This window comes from Balearica regulorum, chromosome 6 (genome assembly GCF_011004875.1).
Source record: "Balearica regulorum gibbericeps isolate bBalReg1 chromosome 6, bBalReg1.pri, whole genome shotgun sequence".
NCBI lineage: Eukaryota > Metazoa > Chordata > Aves > Gruiformes > Gruidae > Balearica > Balearica regulorum.
Genome location: NC_046189.1, coordinates 34168139 through 34190259, shown reverse-complemented (window position 1 = coordinate 34190259; position 22121 = coordinate 34168139). Strand labels below are relative to the sequence as shown.

Genomic DNA, 22121 nt, shown 5'->3' with positions numbered 1-22121 from the left:
GGAGTTGTTGAAGTGGATCTGAAGGAATTATTTGACTCTTATATTAAAGCTCAGATCCAAGGAGAGATTCTGAACTGAGTATCTGTTGTGAGTACTGGATCTGCAGACAGCAAATTACCTTCAGTGCATTAATGGAAAATTCAGTGACAAGGCTGTTTTGAACTTTTCATCCAATTTAGTGTAACAGCTCTGCCAACGGCCAGGTACCCACCTCTGTGTCGGCCTTCTTTCTCTGGCTCTGTTTAATTGAATTCTAATTATAACTCTTCTGACTCTCAAAATGGCAAGAAACCAAAAAGAAATAGATAATATGTATTTTTAAAATAATCATCCTTGCCTTATTTGTCATGAGAATCAGCTGGGAAGAAGACATTACTCTGGAGAAAATGAAAGGTGCCATTCATTTCTTGCTCTAAGGCAAAACTCCTAGTTTGGATGGATTTCTGCCAAAATTTCCAAGATATTCAGTGATATGTTCCCACCTTTTTTAGTACAAATATTAAGTCATCCATGGGGTTGGTGACAGTATCATTGCTTTTCATAGCACTCTGTTATTCTCTTGTGAAGAGTACGACAGAGCCCCTAAAAATATTATTTGTTTAGTCCTGCCCAGTCTCCCTTTTAGTCACAGTGCTCTTCTGTTACATTGGCTTTACAAAAATACACTAAACCCTATTTCTTTGATTTCTGTTGTTTGCTGTTTGTCATTTCCATACTGTAGCCGCTCTGCAGGAATGTGTCTCATCTCAGAAATGGTTTTGTTCTGGCAGTGAGAGCACTTGCATAGGCCAGTAAGAAATAAGCATATTACAATATATGTAACTTCGGTTAAAAAATAACTGTACACTTCAGAGGAAGCTGTGATTGCTAGAGCAATTACTAATGCCATATTTGTCTTGTCCATTCTAATCTTCTACATTTTACCCCCAAAACTCTGGTGAAACACGAGTGGAATATTACTTTCTCTGTGCAGTGCAGACATATCCTTCATGATTTAACAAAAAGTGTAAATTAGCCACAAGAAATAACTCTGCTATTGCTATTTGATACTGCTTGAAATAATACTACCTAACCCCCAGCCACTATAGGCGTTGGGCTGTGGGCACCCTTCATAAATTGCAGTAATACAGCTTATTGCTCTTCTGTATGTGAAGTAGGAACTCCATGTAGAGTAACAAAGTGTCACTTTCTCTGTCATCCTCTGGTTTTCCTCTCCATCCTGCTTTATCTCTATTAACTCCACAATCAACCAAATCTAGGCACCTTCTGTGCTTAATTCTGTGTGTCCCTTACAGGGCTGGAACTTCCCAGCTCTTGCAGCAATAGGAGCTTTAACCAAGTCAGAAGGTCACAAGGGGTTATTAATCCCTACAATCAAAGGTTCATTTCAGTTGTTTCTCAGAATGTCCAACCTTTGCTAGAGCAGACTTTAATGTATTGACTCATTTCTTTGGCTTTCAGTAAAAGCAGCACATGGAAAAGCTTGCCAACAGGACCATCTTGACTCCTAATCTACTCTCTGTTTCAGAGAGACTGCAGTTTCCTGCTGTACTGAGGGTGGTTATAATGTGATCTCATGGAAAGGAAATAAAGGTAATGTGTGGTGCAATCATTAAGTGTAGATGCGAGAGAGTGCTGTGAGAAGAGGACATACGTGTGTGTGGTGGGTTGACCCAGCCAGCAGCTGAGCGCTGCGCAGCCACTTGCTCATTCCCCTGCAGTGGGACCAGGGAGAGAATAGGAAGATCAAAAGCGAGAAAACTCCTGGCTCCAGATAAAGACAGTTTGCTAAGTGGAGGAAAGAGGTAAAACAAGCGATGCAAAGGCAGTTGCTCACGACCTCCCACAAGCAGACCCATGCCCAGCCAGTCTCTGAGCAATGGCCACTTGGAAAATACCTGCTGTTCATCCTCTACTCCCAGCTTTATTGCTGAGCGTGGCATTGCATGGTATGGAGTATCTCTGTGGCCAGTTTGTTTCAGCTGTCCCAGCTGTGTCACCCCCCAACTTCTGTCCCCTCCCCATCCTGCCAGCCTATCTGTTGTGGAGTTAAAAAAAAAAAAAAAAAAGCAAAAAAGAGAAATCCTTGATGCTGTGCAAGCACTTTTCAGGAATATCCAAAACGTCGGTTTGTTATCAACAGTGGTTTAGCCACAAGGCCAGACCACAGCACATACAGAGAATGTTAACTCCATTGCAGCCAGCCCCAGTACAGTACACCAATCCAGAAGTCACCCTCCATGCATGAACAAACTGGCGGCAGAGGTGAACCTAGCAGGATCACCGTTCAACACGTTAAAATCTTTCCACTGAAGCAGATGAGATCTGAATGAATACTGAGAAAAATCACATGGGTAGTTGGAAAATGTGTTGATGAAACAAATCTCAAACCTTTAAATGATGGACTATTTTCACTTACTCTAGTTGAGCCAAAAATAACATTTTAAAGATATTAACATTTTTTTCCTACTTCCTTTAATGAAGCTTGCCTGAGGCTAGGTGCTGATGGACATGCCTGCATGGCAGAATGGTCTTAACACCTAGAGAAGAAGAGAACACTCTATCTCACCAAGAGGTGTTCCCATTTTCCTTAAATTAGCCAAGAGCTACTAAATTATCAGGTGGCTCACATTTCCCTGTGAAACATAATGGATAAAGGGCCTTTGAAGTGTCTTATGTAGATACAGTTGGCCATTAAGGTAAGAAGAGTTTGCAAGGGGAAAAAAAAGCTGGATTTTTAAATTATCTTGAAGTATACTGTTGAAATCAATTAATCCTGTAAAACAGCCAAGAAATTCCTGATAATTTTTTTCTCCTAGTACTGCATTCGCTTTTTAATTGAGTGGAGTGTATGTAAGGAGATGATTTGGTGACCCATAGTCTTTCTATAAATGCTTTTTTATAAGCTCCCTGTGTGTGTATGTGTGTGTGTGAAAAAATTTAATGTCATTAGTGCTGTGAGGACTTGCATTATTTTTAAGTGAACTCTGATCTTGGTTCCACTGGGTTATTGTATGTATGATCTCTATATAACACAGTATATACTATCCAATCTACAAATTTCCAGATCAGCTGGCTGGTCTTTTTCCCCTAACAAAATGCAAGAGAAAACCATACCTTTATTTCTGATGAATCATAGTATTCCTCTCCTTTAAATAAAATTCCATTTTTCAGAAAAGCAGGTAACTTAATCATGAAGAGGACTGTGAAAAACAAATGATAAATGGCCACATAATTATGTTTGCTACAGTTTTGTTCACAAATATTTACATAAAGAGATGCTTGTTTACCGTTCTCACATGACCTTGGGAAATTCATTTAACTTTCTACTACCTTAGATCCCCCTAAACACAGAGATTACAGTGTTCCCTTACCTGGTACTGACTCTCTTTGGCTTGTTTACTTACATTTTAATTGATTTATAGGAATGTTGCCTGGAATAATATTTAACTGTATATATATATATTCAGTGATAAGTTTATGTGTGTACATGTATATGCACACACAAAGGCTTATTAAGGCACATTTGGATTTAAATTATTTGTTTTATTTGCAAGTAACTTCTGTGTAAATCTGAAAACAAATAGAAAAAATATCAACGTAAGTTTGCAAAATAACCTTTACAAATTTGTTCCATATTTTGACAACTGCTGATTTCATATTGCTTATCTAAAAAAAAAAAAGTTATTGTCAAATTCATTCTCCACGACTCTTAAATGGCGTAAAATTAAGCGTGTGTACAAGTACCTGAACAATGAGAAACTCCAACAGGCGATTTTGGTTCTTCTAATCTAACAGTTCTCTGTCTTTAAAGTTATGCTCCGGTGCAGACCTTGGTGTTATACCACTAAATACTGTATTCAATTGAAATTGTAAAATTATGTGGCATAAACCTGAATTTGGCTTATGTGACTTTACTGCAGTATACTAACCTTTCCTGTTTTTCTAACTATCAGTGAAGTGTAATGTTATGCTGTCAAACAGTTCTGCTCATTAATGCCAAAATCAACTATGTCAGTTTTAAAGTCATCTGTTATGGGACCTTGCAAATATATTGAGAAAAAAAACCCCAAACATTTAAAAGCTTTTTTTTTTTTTTAATTTTAAGAAAATCAGGCAACGTATAACTTAGTTTCTGAGTAATGAAAAAGGCAAATTCTAGCAAACAATTTTGTGATATCTGTAGAAAGATCTGTAGGTATGCAACTAGTATAGCCTGTATTCATCCATTTTTGTATGTCTTTTTTTTGAGATATATTATTTTACTTGATTGGGTGATTTTTCTTCAACATAATAAGAATGGAAGAAATGTGTTACTATCTTGTGACATTTCATTAAATTTTGGATCAATAGGAAGTTCTGAAAATACCTTTTTGGCCATAAATGACTGTGCCAGTATTCATATAGACTTCTTCCTTTACATCATAGTAACCTGCAATAAAATCATGTTTGTACCTGCTGCTTTGCCATCTTTTTCTGTCCTTGGCATCACTGGCTTTAGTAAAATACATTAAGAATTTTCTTTAATTATGGCAAATGAATTGTTGATTTCCTCTAGATACTAATGATGCATGGGCTCACTGGAAATGAGCCACACGCTTTATTTCCATGTAATCTTGCAGGCAGTTTTCAAGATACAGAGATAGCTTTTCATATTCAGACAAAAATCTCTTTAGCGTCAAGATTGGACTTGTGTGAGGAAGAGAAGATGTAGCACAGTGTGAATACTGGGGCTGTGGCCCGATGAGGACACGGGGAACATAACCTGAAGTCACACCAGGGCTGGCAGGGAGCCTCAGAGCCCCACAAGGGTGTAAAACTCCTGTCGACAACCAACTGTCTGGAGGAGAGATTTTCAGGGGAGATTCGATGAGTGTTGCAAATAGACGTATTTAATAAAGCAGCTGTTCAGTAGCTGTTCTACTTAGAGACCTGCAAAAATCCCTATAGGTGGCTATCCGTAGCTTTCATGTACATAAGTACTTTTGAGTCTCAAGGTACTCACGTCTTGCCAGAGCATTGTTATTGTCCTTAATTCTCCAAGTAGTTCTGCTGGTCTGGAGAAAGAGTACAGTATTTTTACTTGTGTGTTAGAAACAAACCGTAAGAGATTGTGAACACAGGATGAAAAGGGATAACAAGTTTGAAACAGAGTCTCAGTGAAGTTGCCTCTGATGCCGCAGTAACTCCATGCGGCATTATACCTCTTCACAGCAGCGTGTTACATTCAACTCAGCTCCCAAAAGCCAAAGGAATTCCCTTGCCTGATGTAGCTTGTCTCTACATCATGACTGTTTTGCATTTCAGATATAAACCAGTTTTGTCATCCATTGTTATTTTACCCAAGTCTCCCTCTGTCCCAGCTACTCAGCAGTCCTTATGGCAGTATTTTCCATAACCTGCATTTTACTTAATTTTTTTAATATTGTGCACCATGATAGTTTGCTTTTTTCCCCTTGCTTTTCTATGCTGCAAAAGTGAATACTATTGTGTTCATTAAAAAAGGAGTGGATGGCCACAAATTTTAACTTGTGCATGTGCCATGCTGTTTTGATCGATTATGCTGACCCCATTTTCTCCCTGCTTTTGTATTTATTGCATGTATAAGTACTGACCAAAATTTTAAACTCACCTACTGTGATTAGACCTAGAACAGGGATTTCAGTAGAATGCTTTAGAAGTTGGGCTTTTACTTGTTTGTCTAGTGTAATAGCTAGCTCATTGTGGTTGAGTAAATGTTACAAGGTACACTGCAAAATGAGTTGGAAGATGTGAAATGCATTCTTAATGATAGCCATAATACATTAGTTTCCATAAATGTTTCTGATCTTTTTTGTGAGTAGTTGGAACTAAGAGTGCTGACAAAGCTGTTCCAAAATACCAAAAATTACCAAAATTCCATTTGTGATTGGGCACTTGCAGGTCTCTCTGCTTAGAACAAAAATGATCAAGGCTGAAAGAAACCACAAAAATTTTTGTAAGGTTAAGAAAATACATAACCAGTGTGGGTGATTAACACTTCTCAGAATGACTTATATGTGCTCATTTATTCTTTTAGTTTATTTTTACTGAGGGGTGGGTTTTGTTTTGTTTTATTTGTTTTGGATTGGGCTGGTTTTTTTCAGTTTGGCTTTGTAAAGGAGGCGTTTCTCTTACCAGCACAGCCCAGACAAATAAAAATATGAAGACAGATTGTTGCCATATCCAAATCCCGCACCTGTTCTAAGCAGGGTAATTGCTAACAAGCTGCTCTCTTTTTAAAATGCCCGTTATCCACAGAGCTGATGGAGAGCCGTGCATTCCTGTGAAAGTGGCATTTTACAATGACTCTGAAAAGAAGCGCCAACATTTTGATGAATAAAGATATTGACTGGGGAAAGTAATTGTATGACCATAATCATTCAGACAAGAACTGGAGCAATAGGATCTTATAACACAGCGAATTGTAAAGGGAGCACGAGGGATGAAAATGATAGGTACTTATGCAAATGGATGATAACTATCCTGTACCACTTTGTGGATGTGCCTTTTAGTCTCTCTTGCTATCTAGGCCATGGGATTACTCAAAAACAGCTGGGAAGGAATGGATGCAATCATTTAATCACAAATTCTAAATGCTTGCTGTGGTAATTTTCCTGCAAATAGTACACTGCAAAATCAAGGCAGGTAGTATCAGTTGCAGGGGCAGCTATATAAAGAATGCTGGAAAGACTGCGATCTTTTTATTGTAAGTATCCTGGGTCTGTCTTTTAAAACACCTGAGATACAACATGAAACTGTTTGTCTTTTTATGTTTATCACCTTTTCTTCATGTTTGGTGAATGCAAATGGTAGAGTTTAATGAAGTAGATGCTGGAGGAGTCATTAAGTGATATCTTCGTGATTACATCTAAGCTACAGAGTGAGACTCATTCTCATTCCTACTGCAAAGCAAATTACATTTGCTTTGCCTACTCTAATGCACTTTCCCCCTGAAATTCTTGCCAAAATAAGGGAAGGCTGTGATTCTTCTTAGAGCTTTCCTCTGTCGGCTTTCTCCTGGTTACAGTACAGGAACAGTTTAAAAAAAAAAAAAGACAACAAAAGAGAGAAGACGATTTATTCAAGGCTTCAGAAGATGTTACGCTGGCAGAAACGGCTACATCCTGTGGCCATACTCTAGGGGTGAACACCAATGGACATATGTACATCTGCACACTTGTACGATGGAGCATGTGAACCTGGTAAAGTTCACTCCAGACTGCAGAAACAACGGCAGAGTCTCTGCTTTAGCTTTGAGCTGTACCCAGCAGAAACAGTTACAATTGGTAGAATTCTTGTTCTTAATTTTGATAGATAAATGCATATTTTCTATATTTGGCTCACCTCACCATTTATCAGCTAGGGCAGGTAGTCCTATGAGAATATAAGAAAAAGCAGTTTAGTTAAATGCCAGCTCTCGGGGTTAGCATGTCTCTAAAAGTTTGTTTTTTCATGTCTTCTCCCAAAGGGGATGTGGCATTTTAACTCACCTGCCTCTTCTGGAAGAGCCTGGCAGAGGCTCTCTTTGGTCCTCAGGCTTTAGCCAGTGCCCTTCAGTGTGCCTGCTTGCACCAGGCAGTCTCCTACTGCTGCTGTCATTATTTCCATGGTAGAAATTGTATTGTGGTTTACATAAATAGTTTTCCCAGAAATCGGGAAAATGCTATTAAGATAATTCAAAAACTGGACTTATTAATGCAGCATGTTACAGCAATATTTTCTGACCTTTTGTTGTCTCCTTAGTTGTACATGCTTGCTAGAAAAATTATGTCTTAAAGGCTTTTTATCCTCATTGATTAACCATAAAACTGTGCAACTCGATAAGCTTTAGGAAGGAAGCTGTGATTTTTTTTCTGGTTATGCTGCTTACAAGAAATATTGCAAGTTTATTCAGGTAAAAATATGGAAATTTTGAGGGTTTGGGGTTTTTTTTAAGGTACTACATTTATTAATTTTAAGTGATTCTTTTTCCCAAATCGATATCCCCAATGCTACTTAAAAGGAAACAGCACTCTTAAATTATAAGCACTTTCATTTCTGTGTCAAGGCATAAAAAATATTTCTATATGAAAAAAAATATTGGAAATTAGTTTCATCTTGTCATTCTATTGTAATAAGAACTTGGGTTCTATCTTCTTGTTACATTCAGGTGTAACACAGACATTATGGAGGTAGTTTTGTAGGTTTTTATTTTCAAGATGCAACATCTACGTCAGACTGTATTTTGTTCAAAAATAGCAAACAACTCCTCAGAACTGCTGGATGAGGTTACATGCCATAGATTGTGAAATTCAAAGCTATGCCCTCCTAGTACTTAAAAGATTTTTGTGCTTGTGAAGCAGTTCATCATCAGTCAGTGAACTGTGTTTGGAGAGGGAGTATATATTTAGGAATCAGCCTAGAAAATGAGAGAGAAAAATGCTTCAGCGTATTTGATTTGTTTTTGTTCTGTGTGTTTTCTAGATACAGTTTTTCAGCATTTCCCTCTGAAATATCTTGTTTTGCAGTGGCAAGTGTGATTTAGCATAGAGGGATGCTGAAGGGTTGAAATGACTCATGCTCTCCTTTGACAGCCTCGATCTGTCTTCCCTCTCATGTCCAGTCTCTGCAGATTTTAGTTTTAGCCTTTCTTTTGGTTACTATTGCAAAATTTTGCTGTGATCACTTAATTACACTATTTGCAACCTCTGTAATGCTATATAATACCTGTTTTCCTAAAACCAGTCTGACAGCAAGTTATGCCTTTTCTTTTAGGGGCCTTTTCAACAGAGATTAAATGCAGACAATCACAGAGCAGAAAGTTTAGGTTCTTAGGCTGGAACCTTCCTTCGGTGGCATACATTGAGTTCACTGGTGGTAGTGATTAAAAGCTCATAGTAAAATGTGGTCTTTAGCATTTGGCAGGAATAGGCCAAAAGCATGAGGTTCTGTAACACTGGTGTATGTTTTTGTGTGTGTGATGTATAATGGATTTTTCTCTTTGTACCTGTGTTTTCGTAAGAAATTACTCAATCACAGATTACATTGAGAAATATATATTACTTAAGGATTGTTTTTGGCAACAGTGAAATTAAATGGTTTGTGAAAAAGGTACTTTAAATAATGAGAATACTTGCAATTGTATTATGCTTTGAGCAGCCATTTTCTGATTCATTAGAGTTGGATTGTAAAATCTATAATAATATTATAGATAGTATTATATATAAAACACTATCTACAAAAGTGGATATTTTTTCAAACTGCTTTACTAGAAGGGCCTATTTGGAAGATTAGATCCTTAAATCTCCATCTGCGTGTTCATTGTTGTTATGTGCCAGTTAGCAGTTAGTTATGGGGAAAGTACATGATGTCAAAAGCTTCTCATTATATGGCTCTCTATGATATGTCCTCTTGAATGCCTCTATCTTGTCATACTCAAAAATGACAGCTTCTGTCTTGCCAATGATACGCGGTCTAAAAATCTATTTAACTGCCTTTTGCTTATGACCATTTGGAAAAGCAGTGCAAGGCTAAAAATATTTTATTGTTGAAGAACAGCAGCTTACTCTATTTTAAAAATTTGTAGGTTGTAGTCCAAGAGTTGCATTGGTTAACATCAAGAGAGTTGATTGGAGATGTCCCTGATACTAGTTGTACTAGGAATTTGCCTTATTATAGTAATTTTTCTAATATTTCATCAAATTTTTTTTGGTAGTGTACATTACTAGAATGTTGTCACTCAATATCAAAACATCCTCATGACCTTTTAATAACTTCCAATCTAATAATTTGGAACAACTCATAAATTTTATCAAATTATTAAAGCTATGTGCTTTCTTCTAAGTTAAAGATAAGTCCTTCTTTTCATGCCAGTCTCCAAGATCTTCAGCTAGCTGGAAGCCCCCTTCTTTCTCACTTTGAGCACCAATAAGCTTTGTATGTGCAATACTAGATTCATCCATTCGATATTCTCCTTGCAAAAATCTGCAGAAGTATTTAAAATGGAGCTTTATTTTTAGAAACTGAACAGTATTCATGTCTGTGGAGAAGAACGTTCTGAATAATGAGGACTTGGTACATTTTTTTGGAGGCTTTGGTACAGAAAACATTCATGAAGTTGTCCAGCTTCTGTCGTTTTAAGTCAATCCTTTGGAACAGGTTTTCACAATTGTGTGAGCGTAACTACTGTTTTCTCCCCGCCCCTTGCTGGTATGAGCTCTTATGAGTTCTTCTATTACAATTGGACTCTGTTAAGTGTCATATGAGTCAGGCTTATACCGTTATGCTTAGAATAAGTTCATATTTTGTAGACTGTGCTTTAAATTTTAAAATAATTCTTACTTAAGAGAAAATAATAGGTTGGATCTGAGTTCACATGCAGCCTGTAAAAGTTTTGTATTATTTCTGTGAAAAAGCTGGGGATCCTTGCAATGTCAGGTTGGCCAGGACTGTCCAGAAGGGATCAAACCATGGAGTCTTCATATCCTAGGGAACACCAAAGGGGCTTGTGAAACCATCATGCAGGCCTAGAAGCCCAACTGCCTTTAAGGCTAGTCAGGAATTTGCTGTGGTAATTAGTATTTACGAAAGTGGGAGTGAATCAGAAGGAGCTGAAGAAAACGAGGGGAGCAGGCAGGTTTGCAAGGGGTTGGCGAACGGGGCAACGGGATGGGTAAAGGAGACAGATACCAGGAGTTCCTGCTTAAATAGTTTTTTTCCTTCTGCCTGTGGAAGACAGGAGTCCTGAACTTTAGCAAAAAAACCTGCGGGCATCAAAGATGTGTTGTTGGTTTTGGTAATCAGGTTTCTCCTGTATGGTGATCCCCAGGAAAGCTGCACAGAATTCAGCCCGAGAGGGACTGCCTGCTAATGCTGTGCTGCAACTGTCTTTGATAATTTCCTTCTGTGCACGGTAATTGAACATCATCCATTATCTGCCATTCCATCAACACCAAAGAGGAGATTTGTGCAATAATAAAGTACAATTTCTCCTACAGCCACCAGGAGGGAAGGACCAAGAGCAGCCCAGGCTGGCTGGTGGCCATTTACCACCAGGCCTGAGCTGGCTTCAGCTGTGGAGGAGGGAAGGTTAACGCCTGCCAGGTGAAGGAGCTGACCTCGTGAAGACCAGCTGTGGCCTAGGGTTTAAATTGAGTAGATGGAATGGTTACTTTTTTTCCTGTGGTGAGGCTAGCAATCTCTAAAATAAGGAAGCTCAGCTGGGCCCAGGCCAAGCAGGAGGATGGAGGCCAGCAGGCAGCAGCCATGTCAGTGTGGTGGGAGGCTCCTTGCTGAGGGCTCCTGCAAGGCTTCCCCTGTGGGATTGCTGAGAGATTGTGTAGGGAAATTCCCCTTATGTTTCCTGGAAAAGAGGACCAGGGAGAGAAACTGTCTTCTACAGGTAGAAATGAACAGGTGAAAAAAATAAAAGACACTGTTAGAGATGCTGTTCTGGATGGTGTACACAGCCAAGAAGGCACAAGAATGTTGTAATTTTCTGTTAAAACATCTCTATTTTTCACTCATAAGTCAGAAAACAAAAAGGAAATAATATTTAAAAAGTATTAATATGCCTTTGGAAGCTTATAAAGCATAGCAGGAGGCACCTTCCTGTGCCTTAGTCCTACCCATACAACAAGATGGCTGAGGTGGCAGAGTCTGCCTCATCCCTCTGCCCTTTTGTCCAGCAGAAGAGGGAAATATAAAAGAATATCCTTGCTGTGTACTTGCAAGATTAACAAACCCAGGACCGTAGATCATATAGGAGAGACTCCAAGTAATCTCACCTTTTGTGGCAGTCCCTCCCTATACATTCAGTAAGGCAGCCTTGCAGGGCTCTGCTGGTGCACAATATAGCAGCAGGTCCTGGGGAGGGGAGGCTTTTATGTGGCCTTATCTTCAAGGGTGAGGGTGGGCAAAAGCCCATGTTTTTTACCCCACCTGGTATGTAGTTAGAGCTTAGTGGAAGCTTGTGCAGACTGTGAAGTGCTCGTGTAACGTAACTCAACTTTGTAAGCAGGCAGAAGTGGGATCTTCTGAGAAGTATCTCTCAGGTTTCTTTTCACAGAGTCTTACCACAGCAATTTGAGATAGTAAAGACATGGGTAATTGTGGCAGAGAAACATTTATGCTTGCCAGCTATAGATTAAAAAAATTACTGTTTTCTATGAGAGGAAGTTAGTATTGTGTGAAACAATTACCATACTGGTTTTGTCATTTTATTGTTAGATGTTTACCTGTTGTTTGATCTCAAACTGTACCAGGAACACAGGCAGTGCATTGCTACTACTACCAAACCTAAATGGCATCTGGCTGGAGTTACTAGGAGTTAAACATGTAACCACAGAGAATGTAGGTTTAAGTGTACTAGTAGTTACAGAAGCATTCATTTAACATTTGTTATAAGCTACTGTTGGTTTTTTATGAGTAAAAGGGGAGCAGTTTACAGTTGAACTACTGTAGAGAGAAGAAGAGTTGTGTAGCTTCAGATGGAATACTTGGTGCCTCAGGCAATTTTGTAAATGTTTTCTATTACAAATAAGTTTAATAGTGTACATTAAAAAGGATGTGTATTTAAACCTTTATGGTCCATACCACGTTAGGTGGAATTACAGTAAATTGCTACATTTCATTTCTGTAATTATCTTATAAACTGCTAGTTGATATTGTCCTGAAGTTTCTGTTCAGCACATTTTAACACCAGTTGTATTTGGGACAGCTTGTATAAGCTCATTTGATTGCCTCTTAGGGGTATAAAATTACATATATATATTTAAAAAAGAGAGATGTCTACTAAAAAAGCATAAGAATTACACACCTTTGGGTGACTGTGTGTACTATTGAGAGGGGAGGGATCATGATCACCTCCTGTGCTGTAATTATGAGTTGGCACAGAGCAATTTTCCTATCTCTAATACTTCTAGAAATATATGATGATGAAACATGGTCTTTTCCTTTTATTTTATTTTTTTCCATTCCTGTAGGAACTTGGAAGTAACAGCCCTCCGCAGAGGAACTGGAAGGGAATTGCTATTGCGCTCCTGGTGATTCTAGTTGTTTGTTCACTCATCACTATGTCTGTCATTCTTTTAACCCCAGGTAACCTACTTCTTTATTTTATCTTACTGAAGGTGTATGATTCATAATGCAGTCATTAAAATAACATATAAATGTTAAAGTATCTCTTGCCCTAAAGCATTTTTAACTTCTGGCTACTATAAATTTGGTGCCTGTAGGGACTCAAGAGTTACCGGAGGCTTTGTGGAGCAGAAGCATTTGGCTTTGGCAGTACGTCCTTAGCATTGTGTCAGCCTTGAGACGGCTACAAGCAATTCTCATTAGCCTCAGCAGGTGTGAGCTGACTTTAAGATTTTGTCACTTGTGTCTTGGTGCAATTTCAGATTCATAGATGAGCTAAGAGAAAGCTGTATGTCATGGAAGACTGAGAATGAAACTTCTCACTGAACCAGAAGCATGCATCTTCATATGAATATGCACAAACTTCTTCCCTTCTCTTTTTCTCAAAAACAAAGAGAGGGAAAATTGCTGAATGGTTCAGTTACAAAAAAATAAAAGGAGAGGAGGGCAAGTAACAGACAAAAAAACCCAGCTGAACATATAAAAATAATTATGCTTGATTTTTTTTTTTTTTTTTTTTTGCTATTTTGATCTGAGTCATTTTTCTAAAGATTTTCTTTTTTACTGCTGGGGCAGCAACCGTTTAGCTATATCTAGGAACCTAAGAGAAGGAAACACTGCACAAGTTTTAAAGGAAAAATACCTTTGAATTCTTTTTGTCAGATTTAAAGTTATAATGTAAAGTACCTGACTTGGATAGCCTGCCTGGATAGTAAATATTGGTCTACAAATGCTCTGCCACGTAAGTGACTGGTTTGTGTAAACCAAAAGGTTACTGAAGTGCTTGTTTGTCTGGAACCATTATTTAACTATTTCACCACTGGATGAAATCATCAAGGGAAGCTGGGTGGGGCTGTGCATGAGCAAATACAGTAGTAGACTACTACTGCTTGAAAGGAAGGTGGTGAGACTGGGTGGAAAAGGATCAAAAAGCTTTGCTTGCCAGAGGGAATGAGACAGCTGAGGGGGAGACTATGCAGGAATACTCTGGACTGTTCTGCTTCCTCTGTTTTGTATAAATATCTACTACATATGCATGGTGCTGTCCAAGGAATCGTAAAGAAATGACTGTTTGCTTACTTCTACTTAGAACATTGTGAGGAAAAAATAAAAGCAAAGTTGTGCTGCTGTAATCTCAGTGTATAGGAGTTTCTCCAGGGAATAATAAAAACCTGACGCTGAGGGCAAATGGTGGCGTATCTTGGTACACTTTAATACAGAAGACTGTTTTTCTTTTCAAGGAGAGGTAACTTTTTTTTTTTTTTAAGGCTTGTAAAATCTCAGAAGTGTTATGCTGGAATTCACAATAATAAACATCCATTCTGGCCCACATATCTATATAGAATTATTAATGATGTAAAATGGTACATTGAAGTCTTTGAAGGCACTCATGGAAAAAAGAATAAACAACCTAGGGAAATGTTAATTTTTTTACAACATCTTTAAGGCTGTTTCAAAATCCAGAGAGCTTGCTTGAAAACTTGATGTAAGCTGGGACCTACGTTTCAGTTCAAGCCATGCGAGTGAAAACTAGTTCTGTCAGCTCAGATGCTCTAAGATATCCCACAGAGACTGTAGAGCTTGATAAAAATAAAAATCTTTTTCCCAAAATGATCTAGGTCTGTAAAACTGGGGTTTCTTGCAGGTTGGAAATACTTACCAAAGAAAGCTTTGGAGGTACATTGTAGAACAGCTACTTTCCCTATTTTATTCCTAATCAGTGCTGTTCCCTCTTCACTTTCATGATTAAGTAATAAGTTTTTGGAAGAAAATATTCTGATACTCTGCTGGTTTGCTGGCAAGTACTAAGCACTATAGCTGAAGTTACCTGGTCTTGAATATATGTAAGATCACTTCAGGATATCTAGGATTCGAGGGGAGGAAAAACTTGGAGACTCTCTCACAGGTCTGGCTATTGTGAGGTGCTCAGTTGTAAGGTGCTACAGATTTGTTATTATTAATTAGTTTTGCAAATTCTTCTCATGAGATACAATAGATCTGAATTAAGATGTTCAATGCAATCATGACAATTTTATCCTATATTACCTGGGGATAGTTCAGAGTGCATTACTTTTCATTTCTAATACTATTTTGAGCATCAGAGACTTCTTTCCCTATTTAGTTCTTCCTGTACCGATGGATGCTTTTTAGATTTCATGTAAATTCCCCCTAAACACTGTGCATTATACTGCTTCTTTTTGTTGAGATGATAATAATTTTGGATGATGGTTGCTCAGAAGCCTGATTGGTTTATTGAAAATTTTGTGGAGGCGAAAGTGTATTTACTGATATGCCAAATCCAACAGAAATTATCTCTTTTGCCTGCAATTATTTATACTTTGCTTTGTCCACAATATAAGAAACTCTTAGGTCTGTGTACACTTTAACAGTTGTCATTTGACTTCACTCAAAATTTGAGCAACGGCTTTCATGCCTTTTTTAATAGAGGGATCAATGCTTCCGTATGACATAACAAGCATTTAAAAGAAAATCCACATAAATTATATCCAAAAGGCTTCAAAGAACCTTTAGCGTCTGCTAAACATACAAGCAGTATTAAAACTGAATGGAAATTCTTGATTTTTTTTTTTTTAGTGTTTTTTATTACATGAAATATAACCTGAATATACAACACTAAGCAGAAACTGTGTTGGAATAAGAGATTTATTTTGACCTACTAGTATCTTAGCTTCTGTTAAAACATGAAATACCTGTGTTGCAATTATAGTTGTGGTTTTAGTAAATTGTATCAACAGTATTAGTAATATTTTGGTCCCCTTTTTATTGTTTTTCATCTGTGCTAATACTCAGAAATGTTATAAATGTATTAGTGTTCTCAACAGAGAGAGAGAAAAATGGAAGACTGGACCATTCAGTAATGTAAGAGATTAGTGGTAGAGTCTGAATGACCTCTCAGTCCAGTAACCTCTTGTTGGGGCTCAACAGCTCTTTGTGAACCTCTGTGGACTAAGGAGTATGTTAAAATAAACCCCATTGTGCCCACCAAGTACGAATTGCTACACTGCTCTGTAGCTGGGAGTAGAAGACTTGCAGGCAAGTATCCCTGCTTGTTTTCTTCACAATTAGATAGTGCAATGATAAAGGAAGTGCATGGAGATACCAAAGGATGAGGTTGCTGTTGTTAAAGGGGCTGGAGTGTGGAAAAATTTGGGAGTTTCAGAACAGTGGCCTCTCTATCCTCTGGGGCAATTTAATTATGAATCCAGTGATTTCTGTGTGTAATATTTGGAGATGATTAGTGGAGAGGTATTTAGGAGAGAATTAAAGAATGAAAGAAGAAAATACTTTGGGAATAATCTTATAAATATAACTTCCTTTATATTGTGAATTAATGGCCAGTGTAGAGACAGAAATAGCTGTTCATGAGGTGCCATCATTTGGTTTGTATGTACAAGCATAACACAGGTATCTTTCTGGTTCTGGTTTTATTCTGTTTCATGCTTTTGAAGTTTCATCACATACCTGCACACACTGAAATATTCACAGGTAGATTTTTCTGGGATCAGGGCCTCACTCCTGCCTTTAAATCAGCAGGGTTTTATGCTTTGCGCCATGACGGTATGTTCCACATGGTAGGAATTGTCTGAAGACCTATCTGATTGACCGCTGTTGATCTGTATTTCAAAACTGAGAAATGCTCAATTGGAACTACTAGCAACTGAAAGCTTTTATATGAAAAATCACCTAAGAATAGCCTAAGAGTTGTACAGATGTTGCCACCCTTGTACAGGTGTTTTGCCACTACGCTTACAGCTGTTTTTCACTTTGGGAATGACAGTAATTCTACCTTCATGTTAACTTCCAGTTTCTGAAGGCGTGGCAGACTCAAATGCTTTATGCGGGTCTTCTTTACTGAGAGACTGATGTTTGCATTTAAACCATGCATGTTGATGTATGGTAATTACTGTTGAGCAAAGTGGCATGTAACTCTACTCATAGACACAAAGCAAACTCAGTTTGCTTTGCTATCTCTTGATGCAAAAGAAAAAGGAAAAAAAACCCAAAAAAGACAGCTTTGCAGAAGAATTCCTTTAGGGACCATTTAGGTCAGCCAAACTGACAAAATGCTTTTTTGAAATTTTTTTGAGTAAACTCAAGCTATAGCAAGAGGATCCATTTGGATTATGTCTATAGATAAATGCTCTGTTTAGAACGGGGCCGGGACCGACGTCTCCACACCATCTCTCGTACTAGTCTTAAATGAATAGAAAGCAAACTAAAAATTATTTTTGCTGAAGTGGAGATTCATTACCAGAAGATTCAGGTTGCTATTCAATGCTCCCTGTACCTACTGTAAATTGGCAAACAAGTTTTGATGTCTGACTATTTTCTGGCAAATTTTTCATGCAAACATAATACAAACTATACCAATTCACAGTTATTGATGTACCTGTTAGCTTGCATACAGTTTACCAGTGGTGGTTTTCCACTTTTCAGATGGCATTTAACATCAAGCCTTTATCCTAAGTTCTAGTGTTAAAACTTTTTTTTCCACAGAAAAGTCAGTAAGGAGTTTCAGTTAATAATATATTACACTGCATCATTATTAGTTTTATTTGCTAAGTTAGAAAGTAAATTTTATGAGGTGTTTAGACTACTTTTAACATGCAAAAAAAATTCCTATAAACTCATGAAAATAACAAGGCTATTAATATCTACTTTTGCAGTCTTCTAGTTTAGTAAGCACAAACAAGTTTGTCATTTTGAATAAATACACACCAGCTGTTGAACTGTTGTTAGTTTGGTGTGTAGTTAAAAAGTAGCCATTTAGTTTTTAACATTTGATTTTGTTTCTATCTTCTGTAATCTGTGTTCTTTTTCTATACATAATATATATAATTTCAGACCAAAATACAGAAATTCACGTGAAATAGTGTGAGGACAATGGAAAAATGATTCCTTTAAGGAATAAATCAATAAAATTTAAAATGGAAACGAAAAACCAATAGTAGGCTATTTGGTAATGTGGTAATAAACATAAAGTGTAAAAAAGGCAGTCTTTAAAATAGAACAAGTACTTTGTGAAGTACATGCTAATTTGTGCTTGTACTCAAGAAAGATTAACCCAGTATAGTGTTCTGAGAGTTCACATGATGTGTAATTCATCTTGCTATATATAAACTAAGCATTTTGGAAACTTAAATTACTGTTTTAGAGTCTTGATGTCAAATCAACATTTTGCTTAAAAATTATATGATATGAGATACTGACTGAGTGGAAAGCTAGTGTCAAGGATTATAAACAAGGCTCCATTTTGGTAATGACTTAGCATTAGAAAAAAAAAATTACTTTTCAAACATCTAGTAAAGTTGCTTGAAGTTGCTACTTTTTTCAGCTTAGAAATGCTAACAGCAATTTAAAAAGTTACTTTAAAATCCAATTTATATCGAGATTACTTGGCAGGCTTGTGAATTAGAAGACAGAGAGCGGAACCAGTGTGCCTTTCTTCTCTGATAGCCTTTCTGTACACAGTTGATGCATTGTTTTAGTGATTTTTATTAAAGCAGTTAATAAAATAAATAAATAAAAAGGAATCTGTGAAAACTAAACTGTCTTGGGTAAGACAATTTTTGGCAACATAACAGCTTATGTGAGCTTGATTGATAGTTGGCAAACTGCAGGATATAAGAGGTCACAATAAATAAACAGACTCAAGAAAGGTTAGAAGAGGAATCCTTTCGGGATCACAAACAGCATCAGGATGAGGGTGTGTTGAATCAAAACAGGTGATGGAAAACAGCCTGTTGAGGGTAGGTAGTCAGCAAGGTTGTGGAGAAGGGGGAAAATGGGCATATGAAGAGCCTGGTATTTGATTCTGTTAAGTTAGAAGCAGTGTTTTGAAGACAGGGAATGTATTTGTGGAGCTGAATAGAGCATATATAACAACATGTGCTTACTTTGAAGATAAAAACTCTGTATGTGGCAGGAGCAAGAGCTAACAAGGTCCCATGATGTGTAAACAGAGGGATTAGGTATAAATCAGGAGAGATAATGTTACTCTGCTGTAAAGCTCTAGTAAGACTGCAAGTGGAATATTGTGTCCCATGCTGGACTTGGAGACTAGGAAGAAAAACCCAAACAGGCTATTTTGATCCCTGGAAGGTAGGAAGAGGGCAAAAAGCTTATTTAAGGATTAGAACGTTTGTCTTATGAGAGAGGATTTGAACAATTCCGCATGCTTAGCCTTATAAGATGTCAAGTGCAAGAAGAGTTGATTACGGTGAGTAAGTGCTTACCGGGGTCCTGCTGAGACCTGGGAGGGAGGTGCGTGCAAAATGCAGCAGTGCCGTGGAGTGAGCAGCTGTGATGGCCTTGTGTTTATCGTAAATTTAAGATGTGCATTAAAAAGGAGTTTCTCTTCAATACAGCAAGGATAGACCTTATTAATACTGAAGTGGCTGCAGCAGGCAGTGCTGACATTTAAAGGCAAAAAAAAAAAATCATATTGTTGTTGATTTCAGTAAGCTTTCGGCTGGGCCTCTAATTGAGAGATTTGACTGAATAAAGTCCAATAACTAAACTATGATTGACTTTTTTCACTGTGAAGGGGTCATATTTTCATCTGAAATGTATTACAGGATATGACCTTTACAAAGCATATTTCTTTGTTAAAAATGTGCTGGGAACATATTAGGACAACATGAAGATAACAAGATTGCTCCTACCGTGACTGTAGAGACTCTTTTTCTAAGGGTCTATCATCAGCGACGCTGTTTAATATCAGCGATGTGTAAGGACAAAATCTGACTAACAAAAAGATCCTCTCGTAGACAAGGTGGATGCCTGATACATTGGGGGGAAAGCTCACTGAGCAGAGAAATACTGCGGTAATCTATGGCAAACCTGCCCAATAATGGTAACATGATGAAAAGACCTGACTGGGCATCTGTCTGGTTGATTGTGTAGGAAGTGCATCGGTGCATATTTTTTTTTAGTGCACAGGCAGTGTATAACACAGCTCTTGGCAACTGCTGTTCTAAATAGCCTGAAGCAGTTAGGTGAAGTGCATAGCTGCCATCGGTGAATATTCATTGGAAACTTTGTGTTTTGACAGCAAAACTTTTGCTTTAATAGCACCTCTGATTTCACGTGTTAGTGTGACAGTGCACTGTTCAATCTCCACTACTTATTACTTATTTAACCTACAGCACAAGAGAAGTAGAATTTAGCAGAGCTTCCTTTTTCTTTTCCAAAGCATGGAGATGATTTTTAGGAGCTGGCAACTTATTTTTTTGTTTTGAAAATCAACGTTGGCTGATGTTCAGCAGCACAATATTCCTGAATTCTATCATGTTTGGGGAAAAAATACAAGGCTGTTAGCCAAATGTTATGTTGTGCTTATCATTAGAGAGCAAGCACAGACTATAAAATGTGCATATAACATTATTATTTTTTTTTACCTTTTTAATTTGTAGAATAGGTGAAATTGGTTCCAAATTTACTTACGCGAGTATTTTACTTAGTTTCTTTCTGTATAAGGTGATCAATATGGCCTAGATCCTCTGACTGTCAGGAAATTTTTGTATTGGTTTGTAATCAGACTTTGCTTCTGATGTAGGGCTGTGAGAAGGAGCTTTGCCAATACAGTCCCAGTATAATAAATTGCCGAGCACTACATCCTTCACTTGTCCTGTCCGTAAGGCACCAATGCTTTGTTTTCTGAAGCTTTACTGAAGAAAACTGACATGTTTTCTTGCAGTGGAGAAAAAGAAACAAAGAGCAAGGTATTGTTATTGATTTCAACAGGACATTTGAACTATATATTCTAGTTCTGTAATTCCAATTTTTTGCAAACTACATTGAATATATTGCTTTTAATAACTACCTAAAATGATCCTGCTATGTTTATTTTAGATGAACTTGCAAATTCTTCAGAAACCAGATTGTCCTTGGAAGATCTCTTCAGAAAAGAGTTCATAGTTCGTAATCCGGAAGCCAAATGGATTAATGGTGAGTGTATCTTCTCTCATGTAACTTGAAACTAGGTAATAATTTTGAATTTTGAATGATATTTCTTAGGCACTGAGAAAGAATCAGTTAAAATTTCAAACTCTCTTGAAATTGGCCAGTGTCCTAGTTTTCCTTGTAGTTCTGAATCATGCCTGTTTCATTAATTTTTGAAATGACTTTCTAATTTTAAAGCTCTGTCTAGTAGAAACTCACTGAAATTTTCTGTTTATGCTACTGACTCAGTTGGAGGCAGTGATGTAGAATCTTTTTAAGAACTGCATCTTGTTTATGGATTCACAAAAAAGATCAATTCAGAAAATTAAATTGTCCTATTAATATCTGAACTTTGGGATTTGAGAACTGGTTCTGACTCTTCATGTCTGGAGTAGATTCTTAAATATTTCAATATACTTGTACAGCTCTTAGTAATTTTCTGATGTCTACAAATTGTATTTAATGTTCTACTTTATTCAGTAATTTATAAATGGTATGTAGACTCCCAAAGAATTATGCGGTTTTAATGTAAAAAAGAAAACAAATTTAAACTCTTGTTTTCAGCTCATTGAACTCCTTTTCTCTTGATCGCATGGGTTGTTCACATTCTTTCTATTTGCAAGAAATGTACAAGTAACACAACAGTGACCGTCTGTTTTGTGTCATTATAGTTTGATCTTTGTATTACTCCAGGTGTTACAATCAAAGGAATAACAATAGGCTTTGTGCAAAATAGAGTATTGTTACGGGTTGCTCTATGGAAGGTAGGAGTTTGAAAGTCTGGTGATTGTGTATGTAAATTCAGAGTAACTTTGCATGGGAAGTAATGATTCAATATTAAATATTGTTGATACTATAAAACTTGTAGTTTATTGTATTTTTTAACTCTGTTCTACAGCCTGTGGTAAGATAAAAGCTTCTTTTAAGACTGTTCCAGATGTGGTAAAAAGAAATGTAGAATTTGGTGCTAAGCACTTGCTTGGATACAGGTTTATTTTGTGGTGTTCAAAATCCATCTT

The 22121-nt window shown here is 37.3% G+C and overlaps 1 protein-coding gene across 1 annotated transcript in view; it reads left to right on the top strand.

Annotated features, from left to right (window-relative positions):
• DPP10 (dipeptidyl peptidase like 10) overlaps positions 1-22121 on the top strand; it is a 292219-nt gene that overhangs the window by 43342 nt on the left and 226756 nt on the right. The window contains exons 2-3 of the mRNA XM_075757159.1: positions 12984-13098; positions 21013-21108. Coding sequence (XP_075613274.1) covers positions 12984-13098; positions 21013-21108 — 211 coding nt within the window. The remainder of the gene's footprint in view (positions 1-12983; positions 13099-21012; positions 21109-22121) is intronic.